The following is an 18,252-nucleotide window of genomic DNA, read 5'->3' as shown; positions in this document are numbered from 1 at the left end:
GTGGAGAATGACATTGTTTTCCCCCCTTGAGGGAATTATTTATAATAGCTTTTCATAAATAACATCAAAATATCAATATTGCAACAACATGAACATTATGAGTAGGATATTAGTCATGATACAAATTCTCTTCTGCAGACAACTATTTGAAATATAACATTTTTTTTTGTTACTGAGTCACTTATTCCATAGTTGCTCTTAAAACATGTGACACTATGAGATGTACACTTTCGTCCACCTACACCCATTTCAAAGTGGTGCCATCTTTATTCCTGCTCAGCGCCTTAACAATATTTCAGATGAACGAAACGCTGTTATTGCAACAGCATCATCCACAGGGCCTGTGGGAGTGTTGCCATTGTGCATCGACCGGCACATCCATCCGCGCTGCCGTGCTCTCAGCGGGTGGAGACCGTGTCACCGGACCAGTTCGCCGCTCACTGCGGGATTACGCAGCCTCACCCCGCCTGTTTGTTTATTTTTTCCAGGAAGAAGGTCCGTGGAGTTCAGTTCCCGTTTGAGCGTGTGTGATGCAGGCATCAGACGTGTCAAGCTGTGACCAGGGAACGTTTGGTAGGAGCTCAGATGGCTCCTCCACGCTGCTTTGCGGCAGCAGATTACGAGGCCCCGTTTCTGTTTTCATGTCAAGCCTCACTGGTTGCCCGGTGCCACTGTGTTGGTAGCTACCAGCCCCACGTCGTGATGGGACTTAAACGAGAAATAGCAGCGCTCAGACAGCGGCACTGTTCTCGAGCGGGAGGACCACCCGCCTGGCAGCGCCGTAGTGCGATTTCACATCGCTAATAGACAGAAAGCCGATACGCGGTGATGAAGAGGACTCGGCGGCGCGCGGAGACGTTGCTGAAAATGGGATTTTTTTTAAATAGAGGATGGTTCAGGGACACAACTGATTTGTGTGCTCAGCGATAGCCAGCCAGCGAGAAGCTGTTAGTGTGGGTGTGATTTCTGCAGTGGGTCCAGAACCCTGAGTGTGTGTGTGTGTGTGTGTGTGTGTGTGTGTGTGTGTGTGTGTGTGTGAGTGTGCGAGTATATCCGTCCCTGTGCCTTCCTGTGGCCGGACCTCTACCCCGATGTGGTTCCACAGGAAGAGGAAGTGGCCTCCCAGGGCTCAGGCGTACATGTGAGTGGCCGGACGGCTGGAGCGCTGGGCACTGTGGAGGAGGAGGAGCAGACGAGGAGCGTTTCAAGGTTCTGCCTTCAGAACTCATGGGCCCCGGCCCAGTTGTTCAGCGCAGGTTCTCGTGGGCTTTTTGTGTTTGAGTCCCTGGCAGAGGCCTGCGGGGTTGGTTGAGTGGGTGGGTGGGCGTTGTGAGGAGGTCGGCTGCTCTCCTGCGCGGTTGCTGCGCTCAGCTCCGAGGTGACTCATCCCCATGTGACTCAGAGCAGGAAAGCTGTCACTGCCCCTGGTGTCTGCCTCCGATCATGTGACCGAGTGCAACACATGGCCCTGTTTTTTCCTCCACAGCTCCCAGCAGCCCCGGCTCTTCTTCAGCATTCCCTCTGCAGTCGCCCAGATGGTGGGCTGGGGTTGGGGCGATGGGTGGATGGCTTGGCTGCGTTAGAATACTTAATTCTGCATTTGCCCTTGGCGCAACTTTTTAATACATCTGGCAACACAAACAAAAAAGGCAACCGCGTTTCTCTCTCTTTTTTCCACCCCAGTGTGGAGAGCGAGGCCCAGTGTGGAGGCACGGCCACCTTCTCTGACACCAGCAGCCAAGCTCCCTACGGAAGAAACTTGGACCGCTACGGGAAGAGTGGAATCTCCCCGGGCCCCCAGGGGCCTCCTGTGGTCCCACCAAGCCCGGCCAGCCTGGCCTGGGCCCAGCGCACTCGCCACCAGCCTGCCAGCCTGGCCCTGCGGAAGCAGGAGGAGGAGGAGAGCAAGCGGTGCAAAGCCCTGTCCGAGAGCTATGAGCTCTCTACAGACCTACAGGACAAGAAGGTGGGAATGCGTGTGCGTTTGCGTGTAAATAAGCCAAAGCCTCATCTCTAGGCTTAGAGGTAATACATAACCCATTAATAATTCATATGTTGCATAATTGTTGCATAAAACAAAACGAATTATTTATGACATTTAAGTGGTTTTCAGGGTGGATAAAATCACTTGCGTCTGCCAACACTGAGCACAAGCTCTGGGCAGCGCCATTTGAAGCACGTTTCTGTCGTGCTACAAAAGCCAATTCTCTGTTCTGCAATCAGTCAGAAATGCTAGTTTGGGATTCTGAAATTTGCACACATTTCTTTGTGCATCTACAGCCCTAGTGTTATCTGTCCACTCTGTCCTTCATCAGTCTCAGGCATCGATGAAATGAGATTGGAAGCTTGATGGACAAAAGTTGCAAGTCTGCAATTCAGAATTCAAGGTGGGGTGGTTACAATCACAGCATAATGAAATCCCGGAGGTGCCGTTTAGTTCCAACTCTTTTTTTTTAATGGCTGTGTGTTCTGAAGAATGGGACAGTACGACTCACCCACATTAACGTGACATCTTTACTACATTTTGAAATGTAATGTTTGTCGGGATCTGTCTAGTATATGTTTATGTGACAATGTGGTATTCCTGGTTAGTATAGTTGAACTGCAGCACAGGTGATGATCAGAATTGTAATTGTGTATCGCTGCATTTGTGTATGCACGCTGCATGCATATTTGTGTTTTTGTCTGTGTATGCCTGTGTGCAGTATACTAAAAAGTGGCAGTGCACAGTCCTGTTCTTTGACTCCTCCAATCAGCTAAAACCAGCTTTGTGTGTCCAGGCCGTCTGTCTGGAGCTGCTGGAAGAGGGCAGAGAGAGTGAGAGAGAGAGAGAGAGAGAGAGAGAGAGCGCACCAAGACAAACGAGCTGCCATTAGCTAATTACACACTGCATGCCAGCATACAGAGAGCAGAGGGCCTTTAGCCATAAGCCTGTCGACTTCAGTTAGCTTCTTATGAGAGTCTTTCATTAGCGCTTTTTCCCCTCTCTCTCTCTCTCTCTCTCTCTCTCTTCCAGTGTTCCTCTCCTCCATCTCTTATTCATTTCGTAATGTTGCTGAAGGATTTGATCCGGAGCTCAGTTCCGTCTGCCTTCCTTGTCCGTATCACAGGTGGAGATGCTGGAGAGGAAGTACGGCGGCTACTTCCTGAGCAGGCGCGCCGCGCGCACCATCCAGACGGCGTTCCGGCAGTACCGCATGAACAAGAACTTCGAGCGCCTGCGCAGCTCGGCGTCCGAGAGCCGCATGACCCGCCGCATCATCCTCTCCAACATGCAGGTGCAGTGCTCCTTCGACGAGCGGCCGCCCCAGGCCCCGACGCAGGCGGCGCAGGACCGGTACCCGCACCTGGCGTTGCAGGCGGGCGCCGCCGAGCAGGAGAGCAGGTCCCTGTCCGAGAGCCAGGGAGACCAGGAGGAGTACACCAGCATGGAGGACTCCTTCTCCAAACAGGTGAATGCGGTGGGGTCACAGCGCGCGCACCCCCACAGCCTGAACATGGGCACTCACTCCAGTGTAGAAGTGCTTTCATAAGTATGACTTTTCAGGTAAAAGGGGAGATTTTTTTCAGCGGGGACCAAACTCATCAGTATTTTCAACTCAAAGTAATATAAAATAGTAAACAACTGCTACCGTTTAGCTCAGCTGGTTAGAGCGTGGTGCTGACAACACCAAGGTCTCCCTGGGGCAGTGGTGGCCTAGGTCTCCAAGGTCACCAAGGTCTCTCTGGGGCAGTGGTGGCCTAGGTCTCCAAGGTCACCAAGGTCTCTCTGGGGCAGTGGTGGCCTAGCGGTTAAGGAAGCGGCCCCGTAATCAGAAGATTGCCGGTTCGAATCACGATCCGCCAAGGAGCCACTGAGGTGCCACTGAGCAAAGCACCGTCCCCACACACTGCTCCCCGGGCACCTGTCATGGCCGCCCACTGCTCACTCAGGGTGATGGGTTAAATGCAGAGGGCAAATGCAGAGGGCAAACTGTGACAATCACTTCACTTTAAGGTCGCGGGTTCGACCCCACGTACTGGCCACAATCTGCCACTGAGTGCCTGTCATGGCTGTCCACTGCTCACCAAGGGTGATGGGTAAAATGCAGAGGACAAATTTCACTGTGTGCACCAAGTGACAATCACTATTTATTTATTTAGTATCATGCTGTGCTGATTGGTTGCTGACTGGTTACAATGGAACCAGAATTTCACAACAAGCAGAATTTAATAAATAGTTATAAGAATTTTTCATTTGCAACTAAGAGATGTGGGTTTACTCTGTCACCTGTCACAATCGTCTTTTTATGCATTTTATTTATTTCCATCATTTTGTGTCAGGACCGAGTTCAGGTTGTTTTTTTTTTTGCAAGTACTATTCAGGCTGGGTTCCAGGTCTTGGGCAAAGCCCGGACTCTGGCTTTTAGCCACTACAAGATTTTATCCAGGAGCCTGGATGGTAATACCAGGATCAATAATTGTGACTTAATTTAATTAAAGATCATACCACACTTGTCCTCCCACATCTGCACCACCACTCAACCCCTAAATCATCTTGCAAATCACTTAAACTGCTGCCTGCTGGCTGTAGACCTGTGATGATTAAAAGTTGTGGCTGAATAAACTCCGACCCGAGGACTCACCCGATCTCATTTGCCGCAGGTGAAGTCCCTGGCGGACTCCATGGATGACACGCTGACGTGCCAGTCGGTCCGAGGTGACTCCCAGGAGGGCAGCGGGGACGGGGTGGGCGCAGGCGATGGGGACGATTTTGGCGAGTGTGTGTGGAGCAACAGCAGCAGCCACCCTTCGTCATCCTCGCGCCGGGGCCTGGTGGAGCGGGAGCGCGGCGGCACCGGAGGTGGCCTTAGCATGCATGAAGACAGCACCGCCACCTCCTACAGCGACGTCACGCTCTACATGGACGATGGCATGCCCTCCTCTCCCCTGTCACTGGAACGCGCCCCCAGCAGCATTGACACGGAGTACTGGGGCATGGGCAGTGCGGTGGGGGGTCGCGAGGACAGCCGAGACACAGAGGGAGGGGGCAGCAACAACAGCCGGCGCAGCACACCATGCACAGAGTGCCGAGACTACCGGCTACGGGGGCCGCACCTGCCCGTGCTGACCATCGAGCCCCCCAGCGACAGCTCGGTGGACATGAGCGACCGCTCCGACCGCGGCTCCCTGAGCAGGCATCTGGTCTACGAACAGGACGCCTCTGTGGGTGGAGCTGGGGGTGGAGGAGGGTCACCGCAGGGGACGGTGAAACACAACCCAAGCGTTCGCGCCCCTTCCAACTGCACCGCCCAGGGCCAGACCCGAAACCCGGGGCGACCCCTCCCCTCGCCTATCCCCACGCACCTCCCTCTCCACACCATCCTGCACCATCACCACCACCACCCCCATCCAATTCACCATCCGCTCCACCTGCACCACCACCACCCGTACCCGGACACCCCCGCCTCACCCACCCCGCAGCAGCCGCCCCTCACACCGCTGTCCTCCACCGCCGTCCCAGCCATGGTCCCCGGCAGCCTGGAGCAGCCCTGCTGCTCGGACGGCGACAACGACTCGCTCAACTCCACCACCAACTCCAACGAGACCATCAACTGCAGCTCGGGCTCCTCGTCGCGCGACAGCCTCCGCGAGCCACTCCCCCCGCTGGGCAAGCAGACCTACCAGAGAGAGAGCCGCCACAGCTGGGACTCGCCGGCCTTCAACAACGACGTGGTGCAGAGGAGGCAGTACCGCATCGGCCTCAACCTCTTCAACAAGTACGAGGGACGGGGGAGCACGGGGGAGCGCGCTTTCTTCTTTTCCTGACATGCCCGTTGATGTCTGTCCCTCTCGTCTCTCACCAGGAAGCCGGAAAAGGGGATCCAGTACCTGATCGAGAGGGGCTTCGTTTCCGATACCCCCGTGGGCATCGCCCGCTTCATCCTGGAGAGGAAGGGCCTGAGCCGGCAGATGATCGGGGAGTTCCTGGGCAACAGGCAGAAACAGTTCAACAAAGACGTCCTGGAGTGAGTGCATACTGATCAGTTCCCCGGGAGCAACCCAGGCTCAAGAGTGCTTCCTAGGGCTACGGTGACAGGGACAAAATCTGTAGGGGTGGGGTTCACACTTGACTTTTAGCACACGTCTGTTGCAATGTAAAAGATAAAACCAGCTTTTAAGCAAAAATTATATTCATATTTATATTTTATCCACGTTGAGGCTGATATCCCAGTTACCAGCAGTAGCGCATTAGCCGGAATTTAGGGCTTAAACTGTGGAGAATTTTGACCGCGACCTTACCTCTGAAATTAAATAGTAATAAAACCCACATGGTGATGTGATGCGAGTTTCTGCTTCACACACTCAATTGTCGCTGATAAATAATAAAAATGCTGCAATTTTACTCATGTTTAAGCAAATATGCTTATAGAAAAGGGGTTCAGACTCCATGCAATTATTTTATTGTTGCATAACACTTTAAAAAATGTTCTGGTTACTTATTGCTGTCAAGATTATCACTTGCATGTCATGTAAGGTAAATATGCTTTGTGGTGCTACACATGTACAACATTTGTAGTGAAAGCTTTAATATAATGTAATTACTAAGTTTTAAAGTGGATTTGTCTTGGTGCCGAGATTTTATGTCTTGAGCTGTCCAGCTCTGGTGTATTCCCAGGTTCCAGTTCTCGATGTTTATCCCAGTTTTCTGGTTCACTTCCCTGCTCCCTAGCTGTGTGCTGGACGAGATGGACTTCTCAGGGATGGACCTGGACGACGCTCTGAGGAAGTTTCAGGCTCAGATCAAAGTGCAGGGGGAAGCCCAGAAGGTTGAGAGGCTGATTGAGGCCTTCAGGTAAAACAAGGGCGTGGGTTGTTTTTCATATTTCTTCTTCATACTGGTCTGGTTTCATCACACTTGTATTTCTCTGTCTCAGCCAGCGATACTGTGTCTGCAACCCAGCCCTGATACGCCAGTTCCAAAACCCAGACACCATCTTTATCCTGGCTTTTGCCATCATCCTCCTCAACACAGACATGTACAGCCCTAATGTTAAACCTGAGAGGAAGATGAAGCTGGACGACTTCATCAAGAACCTTCGAGGTGCTGTGAGCTCCTTCTGTTATATTTCTTTCTTTATGTTCTTTTATGGGCATTGCTTTGGTCTTCAAATCAGATTGCATTTCATGTGAAGCTTTCAGTCAATCAAAAAGATGGGGCCCGTCAAAGAATTCAGAGATGAATAACCCTCCATCTGCATGGACAGTGATCTCTATCCCCACTCTCTTTCAGCTCCTCATGAAAAGGCCTCTATATATATATCGTGAGACATCTCTGCGTCATTTCAGGGCTGTCACCTCTTATCCTCTTTTGTCATATGTCATCTTCTCCCAGGAGTGGACAATGGTCAGGATATCCCGCGGGACATGCTAGTGGGGATCTACCAGCGCATTCAGAAATGGGAACTGCGTACCAACGACGATCACGTGTCTCAAGTGCAGGCAGTGGAGAGAGTCGTCGTCGGCAAAAAGCCCGTAAGTTATGATGGAGGGAGCCTTTATCCGTAACGGCCCATAAATTTGACAAAGCGTGGTGTAATTTGAGAATAAATTGCATTTGCAGTCTGAGTAATGGTATGCTAAAGTATCTGCACTGCCAGATGTTGCACCAGATGCACCTGCACGATTGATGGGAGCGTTTGAACTTTCAAACCCTCCACCCTCTTATGTTTTTCCATAGCCAAGGGCGTTGTGAGTGTGAGTGTGGGCTGAGTCATTTATTTACCCCGTGTCAACATGTTCAAATGAGCGAGTTGACCTTAAATTTGGCAGCATGTGGGTGATTCAGCAAGAGGAGCATCTCAGCATCTTCGCTCATCTTGGTAAAAGAGCTACGGTCAGGCCCATAAACATTGGGACTGTCACGTCCATGCGGGCATGACGCGGCGGGTGCACGGAGAGGAGGACGAAGAGTGACGAGGAATGAAGGACGCTTTCACCTGACATCACGAAACTGGGGTTTAATGGTGGAACACAACACAGGGGAGACATCCGAGACGTTGACATTAGTGAACACGGAACATAACGTTAAAGACCTGACGGCGAACAGAAACGAACAGGGCAGCTTTATACAATTAACACAGGTGAAAACGATTAGGGAACATTACACAGGACAACAATTAAACTCCGGTCCGGATCCTGGATCGTGACAGAATCCCCCCTCTTATGGCACGACCCCTGGCGGGCCAGACGAAGCAGTCCATAAAGGAGGGAGGTATACAGTCCATATACAGAGTCTGAATGGTTCGAGTGGACAGGAGGAATCGAACGGAATCGATTCGAAAAACAGAAAAGATTAGATGAACAGCTGTGAGGAATGATAAATGAATGAATGACTGGTCCAGTATTCACGATGGACGAGCGGCAGATGTCCAGCGCAGACGGATCCTGGACCGGAGTAACCCCTTTTTGGACCAGATTGTGACAGGGACATTAACACAATTCTGATCTTTTTGTCTACATACTCCACCACAATTTATTTGAAATAAAACAAACAAGATGTGCTATAACTCTAGACTTTAATTTAAGGTTATTTTCATCCAAATCAGGTGAAAGGTGTAGGAATTATAACAGTGCCACTTTTTAAGGGACAAAAAGTAATGGGGCAAATGTACAATAATAAATCAAACTTTCAATCAAACCCTTTGCAGTCTGGAACGACATCACCAGCCACTGGGTTACATCCCTGGTGATGCTCTGCCAGGGCTCTACTGCAACTGTCTTCGGTTCCTGCTGGTTCTTGGGGCATTTGTCTTCAGCAAGTGAAATGCATGCTCAATCGGATTCAGGTCAGGGGGTTGACTTGGCCACTGAATAACATTCCACTTCTTTGCCCTTAAAAACGCTTTGGTTGTATTTCCAGTATGCTCATTCGGCTCATGGTCCATCTACACTGTGAAGCGCCATCCAATGAGTTCTGAAGCATTTGGCTGCAAATTTAAGATAGAAGTCTGCAGATAAAACACATATTGTTCATTTAATTTCAAAACAAATTTGACGCCCAAAAGATAAGAATTGTGTCGATACCCCAATATTTCTGGACCCGACTCGACTCTATTTAAAGGCATCTGCAAACTATGATTTCTTTTTTGGTTGGATTTAATGTCAGGTGTGAAAAGTTTCATGGTGTGGGAAGTTTTTATTGTTGGAACAGCAACAGTAAGAGGGATAATAACTGGTAAACTGTGGAGTAACCGCAGTCATATATGTGCAGTGGTATTATAATGGAGGACTTTGGTACTGACTGTGTATATAAATCTGTTTTTTAGTATGTTATTTTCTGAATGCTTTAAAGGACATTTGGAATCTTTTATCATTATCGCTTCTGGGTTCCTTACATTTTTTAATTATAATTTGGTGGATGTTCCTTGTTTTTGTTTTGTGATGCTGTATTAGTTTGTGATGCATACCGGTTGCGATGTGTTGCAGGTACTTTCCCTGCCTCACCGCAGGCTGGTGTGCTGCTGTCAGCTCTATGAGGTGCCCGACCCCAACCGACCTCAGAGGAGCGGCGTTCATCAGAGGGAGGTCTTCCTTTTCAATGATCTGCTGGTGGTAAGTAATCCCAGCTCCACTGACCCAGTCAGGGATTCAGAAATTCACAATGATTTTATTTATGTTTTTAAAGATTCAATTTCTAACATCATAAATATCCTTGAGATGAGTATTTTCATACATCAGTAATCAATAATATATTCTGTCATATACATAGCTGTCAAAATGTGAAATTCCAAGCAAGTTTTCAGGTAGAGAAAATGAGTCACCAACAGTGTTGTGTGTGATGATGTTATATATGGTTGGGAGGTAATCGTCTATTCTGAATCATCATTCAGACCAGGGTTAATCTGCTTTACGGACCTGTGTAACTGGTCTAAATTTATAGTTATAACATCAGTCAGCCCTGGTCCTACTCTGGTATTTGGTGTAAAATTGTATCAGAATGGGAAGCATCATTAGACATAAAGAATCACGGTGCTGTTATTCAGGCGGCCTGGGTTCACCATGGCTCCCCCACGTGAATCCATGCAAATTGGATTGACGCTTGTGCCTTCCCCAACCAGGTAACCAAGATATTTCAGAAGAAGAAGACCTTGGTGACGTACAGCTTCAGACAGTCCTTTTCGCTGGTGGAGATGCAGGTTCACATGTTCCAGAACTCCTGTAAGTATTCGTCTCTCCATCTGCCTCTCCATCTGTCTCTCGTGCTTTATTTATACCCGCGCGCCCCATTCTAGATTGCAGCTCCCGTCCCCTCTTCATTTATGTGGTCATCTGAGGTGCACAGAGCGTAATGAAAATGACATGCCGCTCATTTCTGTGCCGCTTATTCACCACATGAAAGAGATGGCTGGGGAAGCGCATCTTGTGAACGCTAACGCTCACTATTCGTCACTACTGAATAAACTAACCAGCCAAGGATGAGGTTTTGTTAAAGATGCCACTTGCCATCAGGGTTCACCTCTCCGTTTGTTTGCCCCCCAGACTACCCTCATGGCGTCCGCCTGACGTCAGCCATCCCCGGGGGCGAGAGGAAGGTTCTGATCGTCTTCACAGCCCCCAGCCAGCAGGACAGGGCGCGTTTCGTCAGTGACCTGCGGGAGAGCATCGCCGAGGTGCAAGAGATGGAGAAGTACCGTGTCGAGTGTGAGTAGTAATCATAATAATAATCTTAATTTCTTGCATACTATTAAATTATGAGACTATTGCATATCTAATAAAAAAATGATTCATAATACAAAAATATCCATCTTCAGACTATAGAATACATAGTAGAGGTTTTACCCTTTTAAAATTAAATGATGCAAACATACAGTACAGGCCAAAAGTTTGGACACACCTTCTCATTCAATGTGTCTTGGTTTTCATGACCATTTACGTTGGTAGATTCTCACTGAAGGCATCAGAACTATGAATGAACACATGTGGAGTTATGTACTTAACAGAAAAAGGTGAAATAAGTGAAAACATGTTTAATATTCTAGTTTCTTTGCTCTGATTACTGCTTTGCACACTCTTGGCATTCTCTCGATGAGCTTCAAGAGGTCGTCACCTGAAATGCTTCTCCAACAGTCTAGAAGGAGTTCCCAGAGGTGTTTAGCACTTGTTGGTCCAGCTCACCCCAAACCATCTGGATTGGGTTCAGGTCCGGTGACTGTGGAGGTCAGGTCTCCACTTTTTGTTAAGTACATAACTCCACATGTGTTCATTCATAGTTTTGATGCCTTCAGTGAGAATCTACCAACGTAAATGGTCACGAAAATAAAGAAAATGAGAAGCAGTCCAATGAGAAGGTGTCCAAACTTTAGGCCTGTACTGTATGTTTGGTAAATAATGGTGGTGTGTAGTCTAGAAAAATTACTAAATGAACATAGCTAAAATGAAACCAATAAAATCAGAACAAAATTTTGAGCTGTTTTTGAATGTTTATGGTGTGTTTATGGCTGCGGGGTTTCAGTCTGACAGAGAGCAGTGCAGCCGTACCCACATACACCGCTGCACAAAACTCATATTTCATCCCCCCTCCGCTAACACCTACATTCTGAATCCCACCATTCTCTCCTATCTCTCTCTCTCTCTGGCAAAGCCACTCACTATCACTCATTCGCTCTCTTTATTTCTCTTTACTTTTCACTTATATATTTACACACAGACACAAATGCATTTACTCATCCCTTACTCTACATCTCTCTTTCTGTTTTTTGTTCCATCTTTCTATTTTCCTCTTGCCCTATACAGCGGAGCTCGAGAAGCAGAAGGGATTGATGAGGCCCGGCCTGCTGAGTGGAGACTCAGGAGGGGGAGGGGGAGTAGGTGGGATGAAGAGCGAGGCGGTGAACGGCACCCTGGGAAGGCCAAGCCTGGATGACACGTACGCCAGCACAGAGGGGCTCAAACGCACGGCACTTAGCTCCTCGCTCAGGGACCTCTCGGACGCAGGTACTGCCACAGTCACATCTCACTCAGCCCAAGGGTTTTGGAAAAGTGACCTGATAACTAACAGCCACTAGACAAGGACACACACACATTTGGCACACACACAAAAAGCGTAACCTGAACTAAATCTCTATATTTATATATTATTCAATTTTTCCTTGCTAAGATACACAAACATAAGATCAGATTACATCAACTGTGAAATAATCTTTCAAAATTACCCTTATATACTGCTGTATAAAACAAAGTAAATCGTGCTGTTTTAGCTTTACATTATATTGCACAAATAAATACTTCAATAACACAGAAGCATATCAGAGAGCCCCCTACTGGTAAATGTAATTTCAGCTGCGCCTTGGTGTGGAGCGTGGGGTTTTTTTTTTTTTTTTTGACACAACCACGCAAAAAGTACAAAGTTGTTAAATGCTAGGTAAACGATACCAAAACTTCTATTGAAATGCTGCCCTTGTTCCAACCAGATGCAACACAGCTTGATGTGTGCTTTTAAGTTGACATGTGAGGAAATCAAAATTTGATTTGACTGCGATTTTTAAATGCAATCAAACATGCTAGCAAATCACCAATACCTAGTGGAAACTCAGCCTAGCACCATTGGACAAATGCATCGGTGGGTACAGCACTACCTTATCCTGCTTTCCGGTCCTGGTCGGTATGTACTGTAAGGGTGTGTTGTAGCATTTCCTCCCTCCTGACCATGCTCTGCTTGGTTGGGCACAGGGAAACGAGGCCGCAGGAACAGCGTCGGCTCCTTGGATAGTACCATCGAAGTAAGTTCTTAGGGGTGGATACCTGGAGACGTGTTTGCGCTGTCCTGTAACACACGCCCCTGCATGTGGATTGTTCCCGTGCATGTCGACCTTCACCACGCCTGTGTTGGAATGCATGTCTGTGCTGTGAAGTGGTGGTCGCAATGTGGCTTCTACTAACTGGGTTTCACGCCAATGCTGTTGCTCATTAACAGTGTATTACATGCAAATGTATTACATGCAAATTCTGCACATTTCTTTTTACTTATGCTAATGAGCTTATAGTCCTTTTTTTGGCTTGAAACATTTTTTTAAAGTGATAAATCTAAGTCTAGGCTTGGTGGATTTGATCCAATTTAAAGATGCTCCGTGCTTAAATCATGTATGTGAACGCTTATCAGCTGTAGCCTAAACCAATGGACAAAAGATGTTTTACTGAAAAGAGAATAGATTTGCAGACCAGATACAATGAAGTGGATTGCAAACAAGCAAATGAAAGGAGCCTTTTCCTGGTTTTAGAAGTTATCAGAACAAATTTATCTAATTATCCAATTATCATTATACAAATCATTTGAGGGAATGGTACTCCAAAATGCTTATTATTATAATGAAATTTCCTTTTTTTTTTTAAATAAGGAAATAAATTAGAGTTAGCTTATATTTTATTGCATGTCTGTGCTGTTCATCTGTATTTGTCTGTGACTCCCCATTTCAATATATAATCGTACATGTGAAAAATGATTGAAAAAAGTAACATCATTAAAAAAACCTAAACGTAGGTAATTCTACACTAATTTGACTGGGTGACTGATTTCTATGTGCTATTGACCATAATAATCAACATAAGAAATCTATTATGTTTAATGATTTTTTTTTACAGTAAATACTGAAAACGCTTGGCTATATTCACATTTTCTATGATTATTGTAACAATTGTGATCTCTCCCTGTGTTTGTGATCAGGGATCCATCATTAGCAGTCCACGGCCACACCAGCGCCTCCCCATGTCTGGTGGAATGCCCAGCTGCTACGGGCTGGAAGACTACCGGCCTCACCGCCCCATCCTGAGCCCCGGTGTGGGGGTGGGGGGTGGGCCGGGGCAACAGCACAACGCAGTGGGGACTGGAGGTGGGGCGGCGGGACCCATCGGAGGCGGAGTCTCCAACAGCGGCGAGAGAGGTGGGGGAGGAGTGGGCAGCTGCTCTGGAGGGAGCAGCTCTGGCTCGTTCCTCGGGAACCTGTTTGGCAGCAAACGCGCCAAGACCCCTGGCCCCCTCATCCCACCCGGTCCGCACTACCCAGCGCCCGTCCCGCCACCAACCACCGGAGGTCCACCCCCGCTGTCCCCGTCTTCTTTCAGCCAGTCCGACCCCGGAGGACCTTCCAAACTACAGGCGCTGCACGCCCAGTATTGCCACAACAGCATCGGTCAGCCACCGCCCTACCACCACCACCACCGCTATCACGTCCAGACCGTTCCTCTTCCCAGCCAACCCTTATCTACCATGGCCTCCCACCACACCTTACAGCGCGGTTCTCTTCCCCGCCGCCCGCCAGGCCCCGCCCCCGTTCCCTCTCACGCACAGCTAACGCAGCAGCTGTCCCACCAGCCGATTGGCCAACAAGGCTGCTACATGGGCTGCACCCCACCCCTTTCCCCACTCTCCCCACATTCGCCGGTCAACCCCTTCCCACTGTATCACGTGCACCCCCCTGCCCACATGGTCCGGGTGCCCGGCCCCGGCGGCAAGCTGCCCCTCACACTGTCACATTCGCAGCCACATCCACACGCCCACTCCCACGTCCATTATCATGGCCACCTGGGCCACGTGCACAGCCCGCTGCTGCCTCACGGCGGCCACCCGACCCACTTCATCTTCGCCGCTCCCCCACAAGCCCCGCCCTCGGCTATCACCGCCCGCCATGTGCCCCAACCCCCCGTCGGCACCTATCTGCCCCAATATCCCCCGCTCTCCGCCATTCCCCCTCCCCCCCCACATTCCCCTTTACCCCCCCCCTTCGTCTCCCCATACCCCACTCACACCCCTCTCCCCACACCTTCCCCAGCACCCGGGCCAACCAATGGTGTCCAGCGAGCCCGGAGGCGGAGCCCTTATGGGTGGGGGCGGAGTCGGGGGTGGGGGCCCAGGCAGCAGTGGCACGATGGGCAGCTCCAAGTCCAAGCCTATCAACCGCATCAGCACGGTGGTGTGAGGCCGGTGCGAGGCAGGGGCCGCCACGGGGCCCGCGGGCCGATCGCGAGAGCCACTGGCGACAGCGACGGGTTTATGAGCAGAGAACGAGCCCTGCAGCCCCGCAGCGGCAGCTCTGGCAGCGCTGACAGGAAGAAGCCGACCAGGACGAAGAAGAGGAGGAGGAAGAGGAGGAAGGTGAAACATAGCTTGCTCAGGCTCTGCTACTTTCACATTCGCTTCCCACACGTGTAGCGCATCCAACGGACCTCCTGACTGCAAACTCGACCTCGCCAACCTGCACGCGCGCCAGCATGAGTCCAGCCTGTTTTATTTTAGCGCTTGGGTTCCGCGAATCTGCTCAGCACCGTCACCCAAGCTGAGAAGCATGGCTCATGTGCAAATGGAAAACAAAAAAACACCACCCTGCAACGCACCATAGCTGTTTTTGTCATTGTTCTTGTTGTGTTAGTGCCACAGACAAGCAGACAAACCGTAGTGCTGCCAAAGGAGGGGGCGGTGACTGGGGGGGCGTGGCCATACTTTACGAATCAGGGATCTTGACAGCGATAAAGAGCCAAGACCTCAAATCAAACCATTCGTTGCAGAACTATGCAGACTTCACTCAGACTCATGGCAGAAATAGCAATGCACTCTACATCCGAGCAAAAAGGAGAACGTCCTGAATGTGGCCAGCGGGCTGATCTGCAGGGGGAGTGACCTTTGTTTGTTTTGTTTGTTTTGTAATATTTGACCATTTTTTTGACCCATTAAAAAGAAATTTCGAGGACTAGTGAATTTCACATGACAATCGTTTTACCACAGGACTTGCATGAACGCCGGAAACAGCTCTGCATCCAGCAAAAACTTGTAATTAGCGGTTAGTTGCATTAGTTGTGCTTCGGGTGGTAAATATCTGAGCCAGTATTATCTCCCATGTGAATTTGTGACATCGGACTCTCTGATTTACTCACACATTCCAGCAGAAGGAAAAACTGCCACTTGAAACGGACTCCAGATATATGTGTGACTACCATTTGTGATTTTCAGTTTACTTATTTATTGTGCATATTACACTCCTCTGTCCAGTATTAGCTGAATTAACTGCAATAACCAAGCCATATTAGAACGTAAAGCTCACTTCAGGCCCCAGTGAAAATGTATTTCAATACACAAAAACAACACTTATGCATTTGATTGGACCTTTTGTGCTTGAAGTGACTACCAAGACGCCTACATAGCCTCAAGACACACAGTATTTGCTTAAACAAAATATACTGTACATACTTTTCCAAACCCCTCCACGCATCTTCTGTAAACATTCAGATGAGTGCGTCATTGTACCTAGCCTTAGTGCCTAAATGGCGACTTCTAGCCTTCATTAGGACATGTGACTTTGTACAATGCTACTGAAAAAGTGACAGACAGACTTGGGGATGCATCTGAAGGAAATGCTTTGGCCATAGTTATTATGTTGATGTACAAATACTAGCATTTTTAAAAAATCTATATTATTATTATGAAAATGAAGAAGGGATATATATATATATATATATAATAGGATTACATATATTCACATGCTTAACAGACACTGTAATTAAGAGTACTGCACTGTGTTATCAATGTGTTTTTTTTTTTTTAAACTATTACTATCCTGAAGTGTATAGCAAATAATGGCATTGATATTCTTGATGTAATTGCTATCACTAATATGGGCAATTATTAATTCAGCAAGACCACTGTACCTTTTGAACAATTACTGTTTTTTTCTAATCTTTTTTTTTTTTATTATTTATTGAAGCATAATGTGCTTTTTGTGTGGGGAAGAAGCTAAAACTGCTGTGCCGCTGCGGTGAACTGAAACCTGTTTTAGTTATTTAGTTTATGTTTTTGCAGTGGTGCACTCTTTTTATACTGTGTGCCTACGATGGGGATTAATCACATGGCTGATTATAGGGTGTCGTAAAAAGGCTCGTGGCACTCTTCAGCCTGCAGTATTAACGCACTGTTTTCACAGGGCCCTCGGTGAGCGCATTAATTGGACAGTAGGGTCACTGTCCTGAAGCCCTTTTCACCGTAGGTGCTAAGCCTGCACTCTTGGCAAAGCTTGAAATGCTAACCACACACTCAGTAACTCCTCACGCTTGTTGTATTCTAGATATATTTGAACCCCTTTAAGCCCCGCCTCCTGAACTTGTGCCGGCATTTAGTGTAATACAGCGAGCGATGGGCAAGAGGGAGCAGCAGGATGCGGTGTTAAGGAATCGAGACCTAGCAGCTTTGAAGTGTGTGTGTGTTCAGCGTCTTGCTCCTTGTGATTCCCTGTTGCATGTGTGTGTCAGCACTTACTGAATGACGCTGAATGTATATAAAACTATCTGATATAAATATTCAGCATATACTCTGGAATGGACTGTATTTCAGTATGTCTCTGTGACCTCACCAGGGTTGGGCTGATGTAATACTGTTCATAGTTAGAGGCCGGGGGGACTTGGGAGATGGAGTCGTAATTGTAAACTTGTACCAGTACTTGTGTGTCATCAGAGGAGTTATTATTTTGAAAATGACAAATATGTATTGAATTTAATATGTATATATGTATGAGGTTCCAATGAAGATTATTCTGATGAAATTAAATGTAATTATTTATTGCTCTTATAAAATATGTTCTTGCTGTTGGAAAGACATTTTTGGGGGGTTTGGTTTCTTAATTGATGTTTAAATTAACCACAGACTGATTTCTTGTTTGAAATTGTCTGCCACACAATCCTCCTGTTTAAAAAGGATTCATTACCAGTGGGGTGAGAGTAGGTACTTACTTTATGGCACTGGCAGACCTTGTGATCAGGCCCAGAGGTAGTTGGTGGTGATATAAAAGCTGAACTGTCATTTTTGGCAGCGATTTTTTTTCGGTGTCTTGGAAAAGGTAAATATATTTTTTCTCTGTTGCTGTATCATTTGTCTAATTCATATATTATCAGTCATCTCTGGCTTTATAAGCTTGCTTTACACTTACAACATGCAATGCTTTACATGCTTTACAGTTCCAGAGTGTCTGTGCACATACACCTGACTGCATTAGATGGCTCGAGGATTTATAGAACATGCAACCTTAGCTTAGATTTTACTGGCCCTTTCAAATGAAAGTGAAAGTTAAGTGATTGTCATTGTGAAACACTGCAGCACGGCGGACGCTGACACAATGAAATGTGTCCTCTGCTTTTAACCATCACTCTTGGTGAGCAGTGGGCAGCCATGACAGGCGCCGGGGAGCAGTGTGTGGGGACGGTGCTTTGCTCAGTGACACCGATTACAGGTCC

The 18,252-nt window shown here is 48.0% G+C and overlaps 1 protein-coding gene across 9 annotated transcripts in view; it reads left to right on the top strand.

Annotated features, from left to right (window-relative positions):
* The window catches only part of LOC114798586 (IQ motif and SEC7 domain-containing protein 2-like), a 54,187-nt gene extending 36,568 nt beyond the window's left edge, over positions 1-17,619 (top strand). For 7 of the 9 annotated variants that reach the window (XM_028994412.1, XM_028994413.1, XM_028994410.1 and 4 more), the window contains 13 exons: positions 1,684-1,966; positions 3,111-3,452; positions 4,645-5,759; positions 5,847-6,008; positions 6,713-6,835; positions 6,918-7,084; positions 7,376-7,515; positions 9,469-9,594; positions 10,101-10,200; positions 10,522-10,683; positions 11,776-11,976; positions 12,712-12,761; positions 13,703-17,619. In XM_028994412.1, coding sequence (XP_028850245.1) covers positions 1,684-1,966; positions 3,111-3,452; positions 4,645-5,759; positions 5,847-6,008; positions 6,713-6,835; positions 6,918-7,084; positions 7,376-7,515; positions 9,469-9,594; positions 10,101-10,200; positions 10,522-10,683; positions 11,776-11,976; positions 12,712-12,761; positions 13,703-15,187 — 4,456 coding nt within the window. In that variant the 3' untranslated portion in view covers positions 15,188-17,619. Of the gene's footprint in view, positions 1-1,459; positions 1,539-1,683; positions 1,967-3,110; positions 3,453-4,644; positions 5,760-5,846; positions 6,009-6,712; positions 6,836-6,917; positions 7,085-7,375; positions 7,516-9,468; positions 9,595-10,100; positions 10,201-10,521; positions 10,684-11,775; positions 11,977-12,711; positions 12,762-13,702 lie in introns of those variants that run through there. The other 2 variants (XM_028994417.1, XM_028994418.1) reach the window with 2 other exon arrangements.
* The last annotated feature ends 633 nt before the right edge of the window (positions 17,620-18,252 follow it).

This window comes from Denticeps clupeoides, chromosome 10 (assembly GCF_900700375.1).
Source record: "Denticeps clupeoides chromosome 10, fDenClu1.1, whole genome shotgun sequence".
Taxonomy (NCBI): domain Eukaryota; kingdom Metazoa; phylum Chordata; class Actinopteri; order Clupeiformes; family Denticipitidae; genus Denticeps; species Denticeps clupeoides.
Note: the sequence above shows the minus strand (reverse complement) of the source record. Positions and strands in the feature narration are given on the sequence as shown.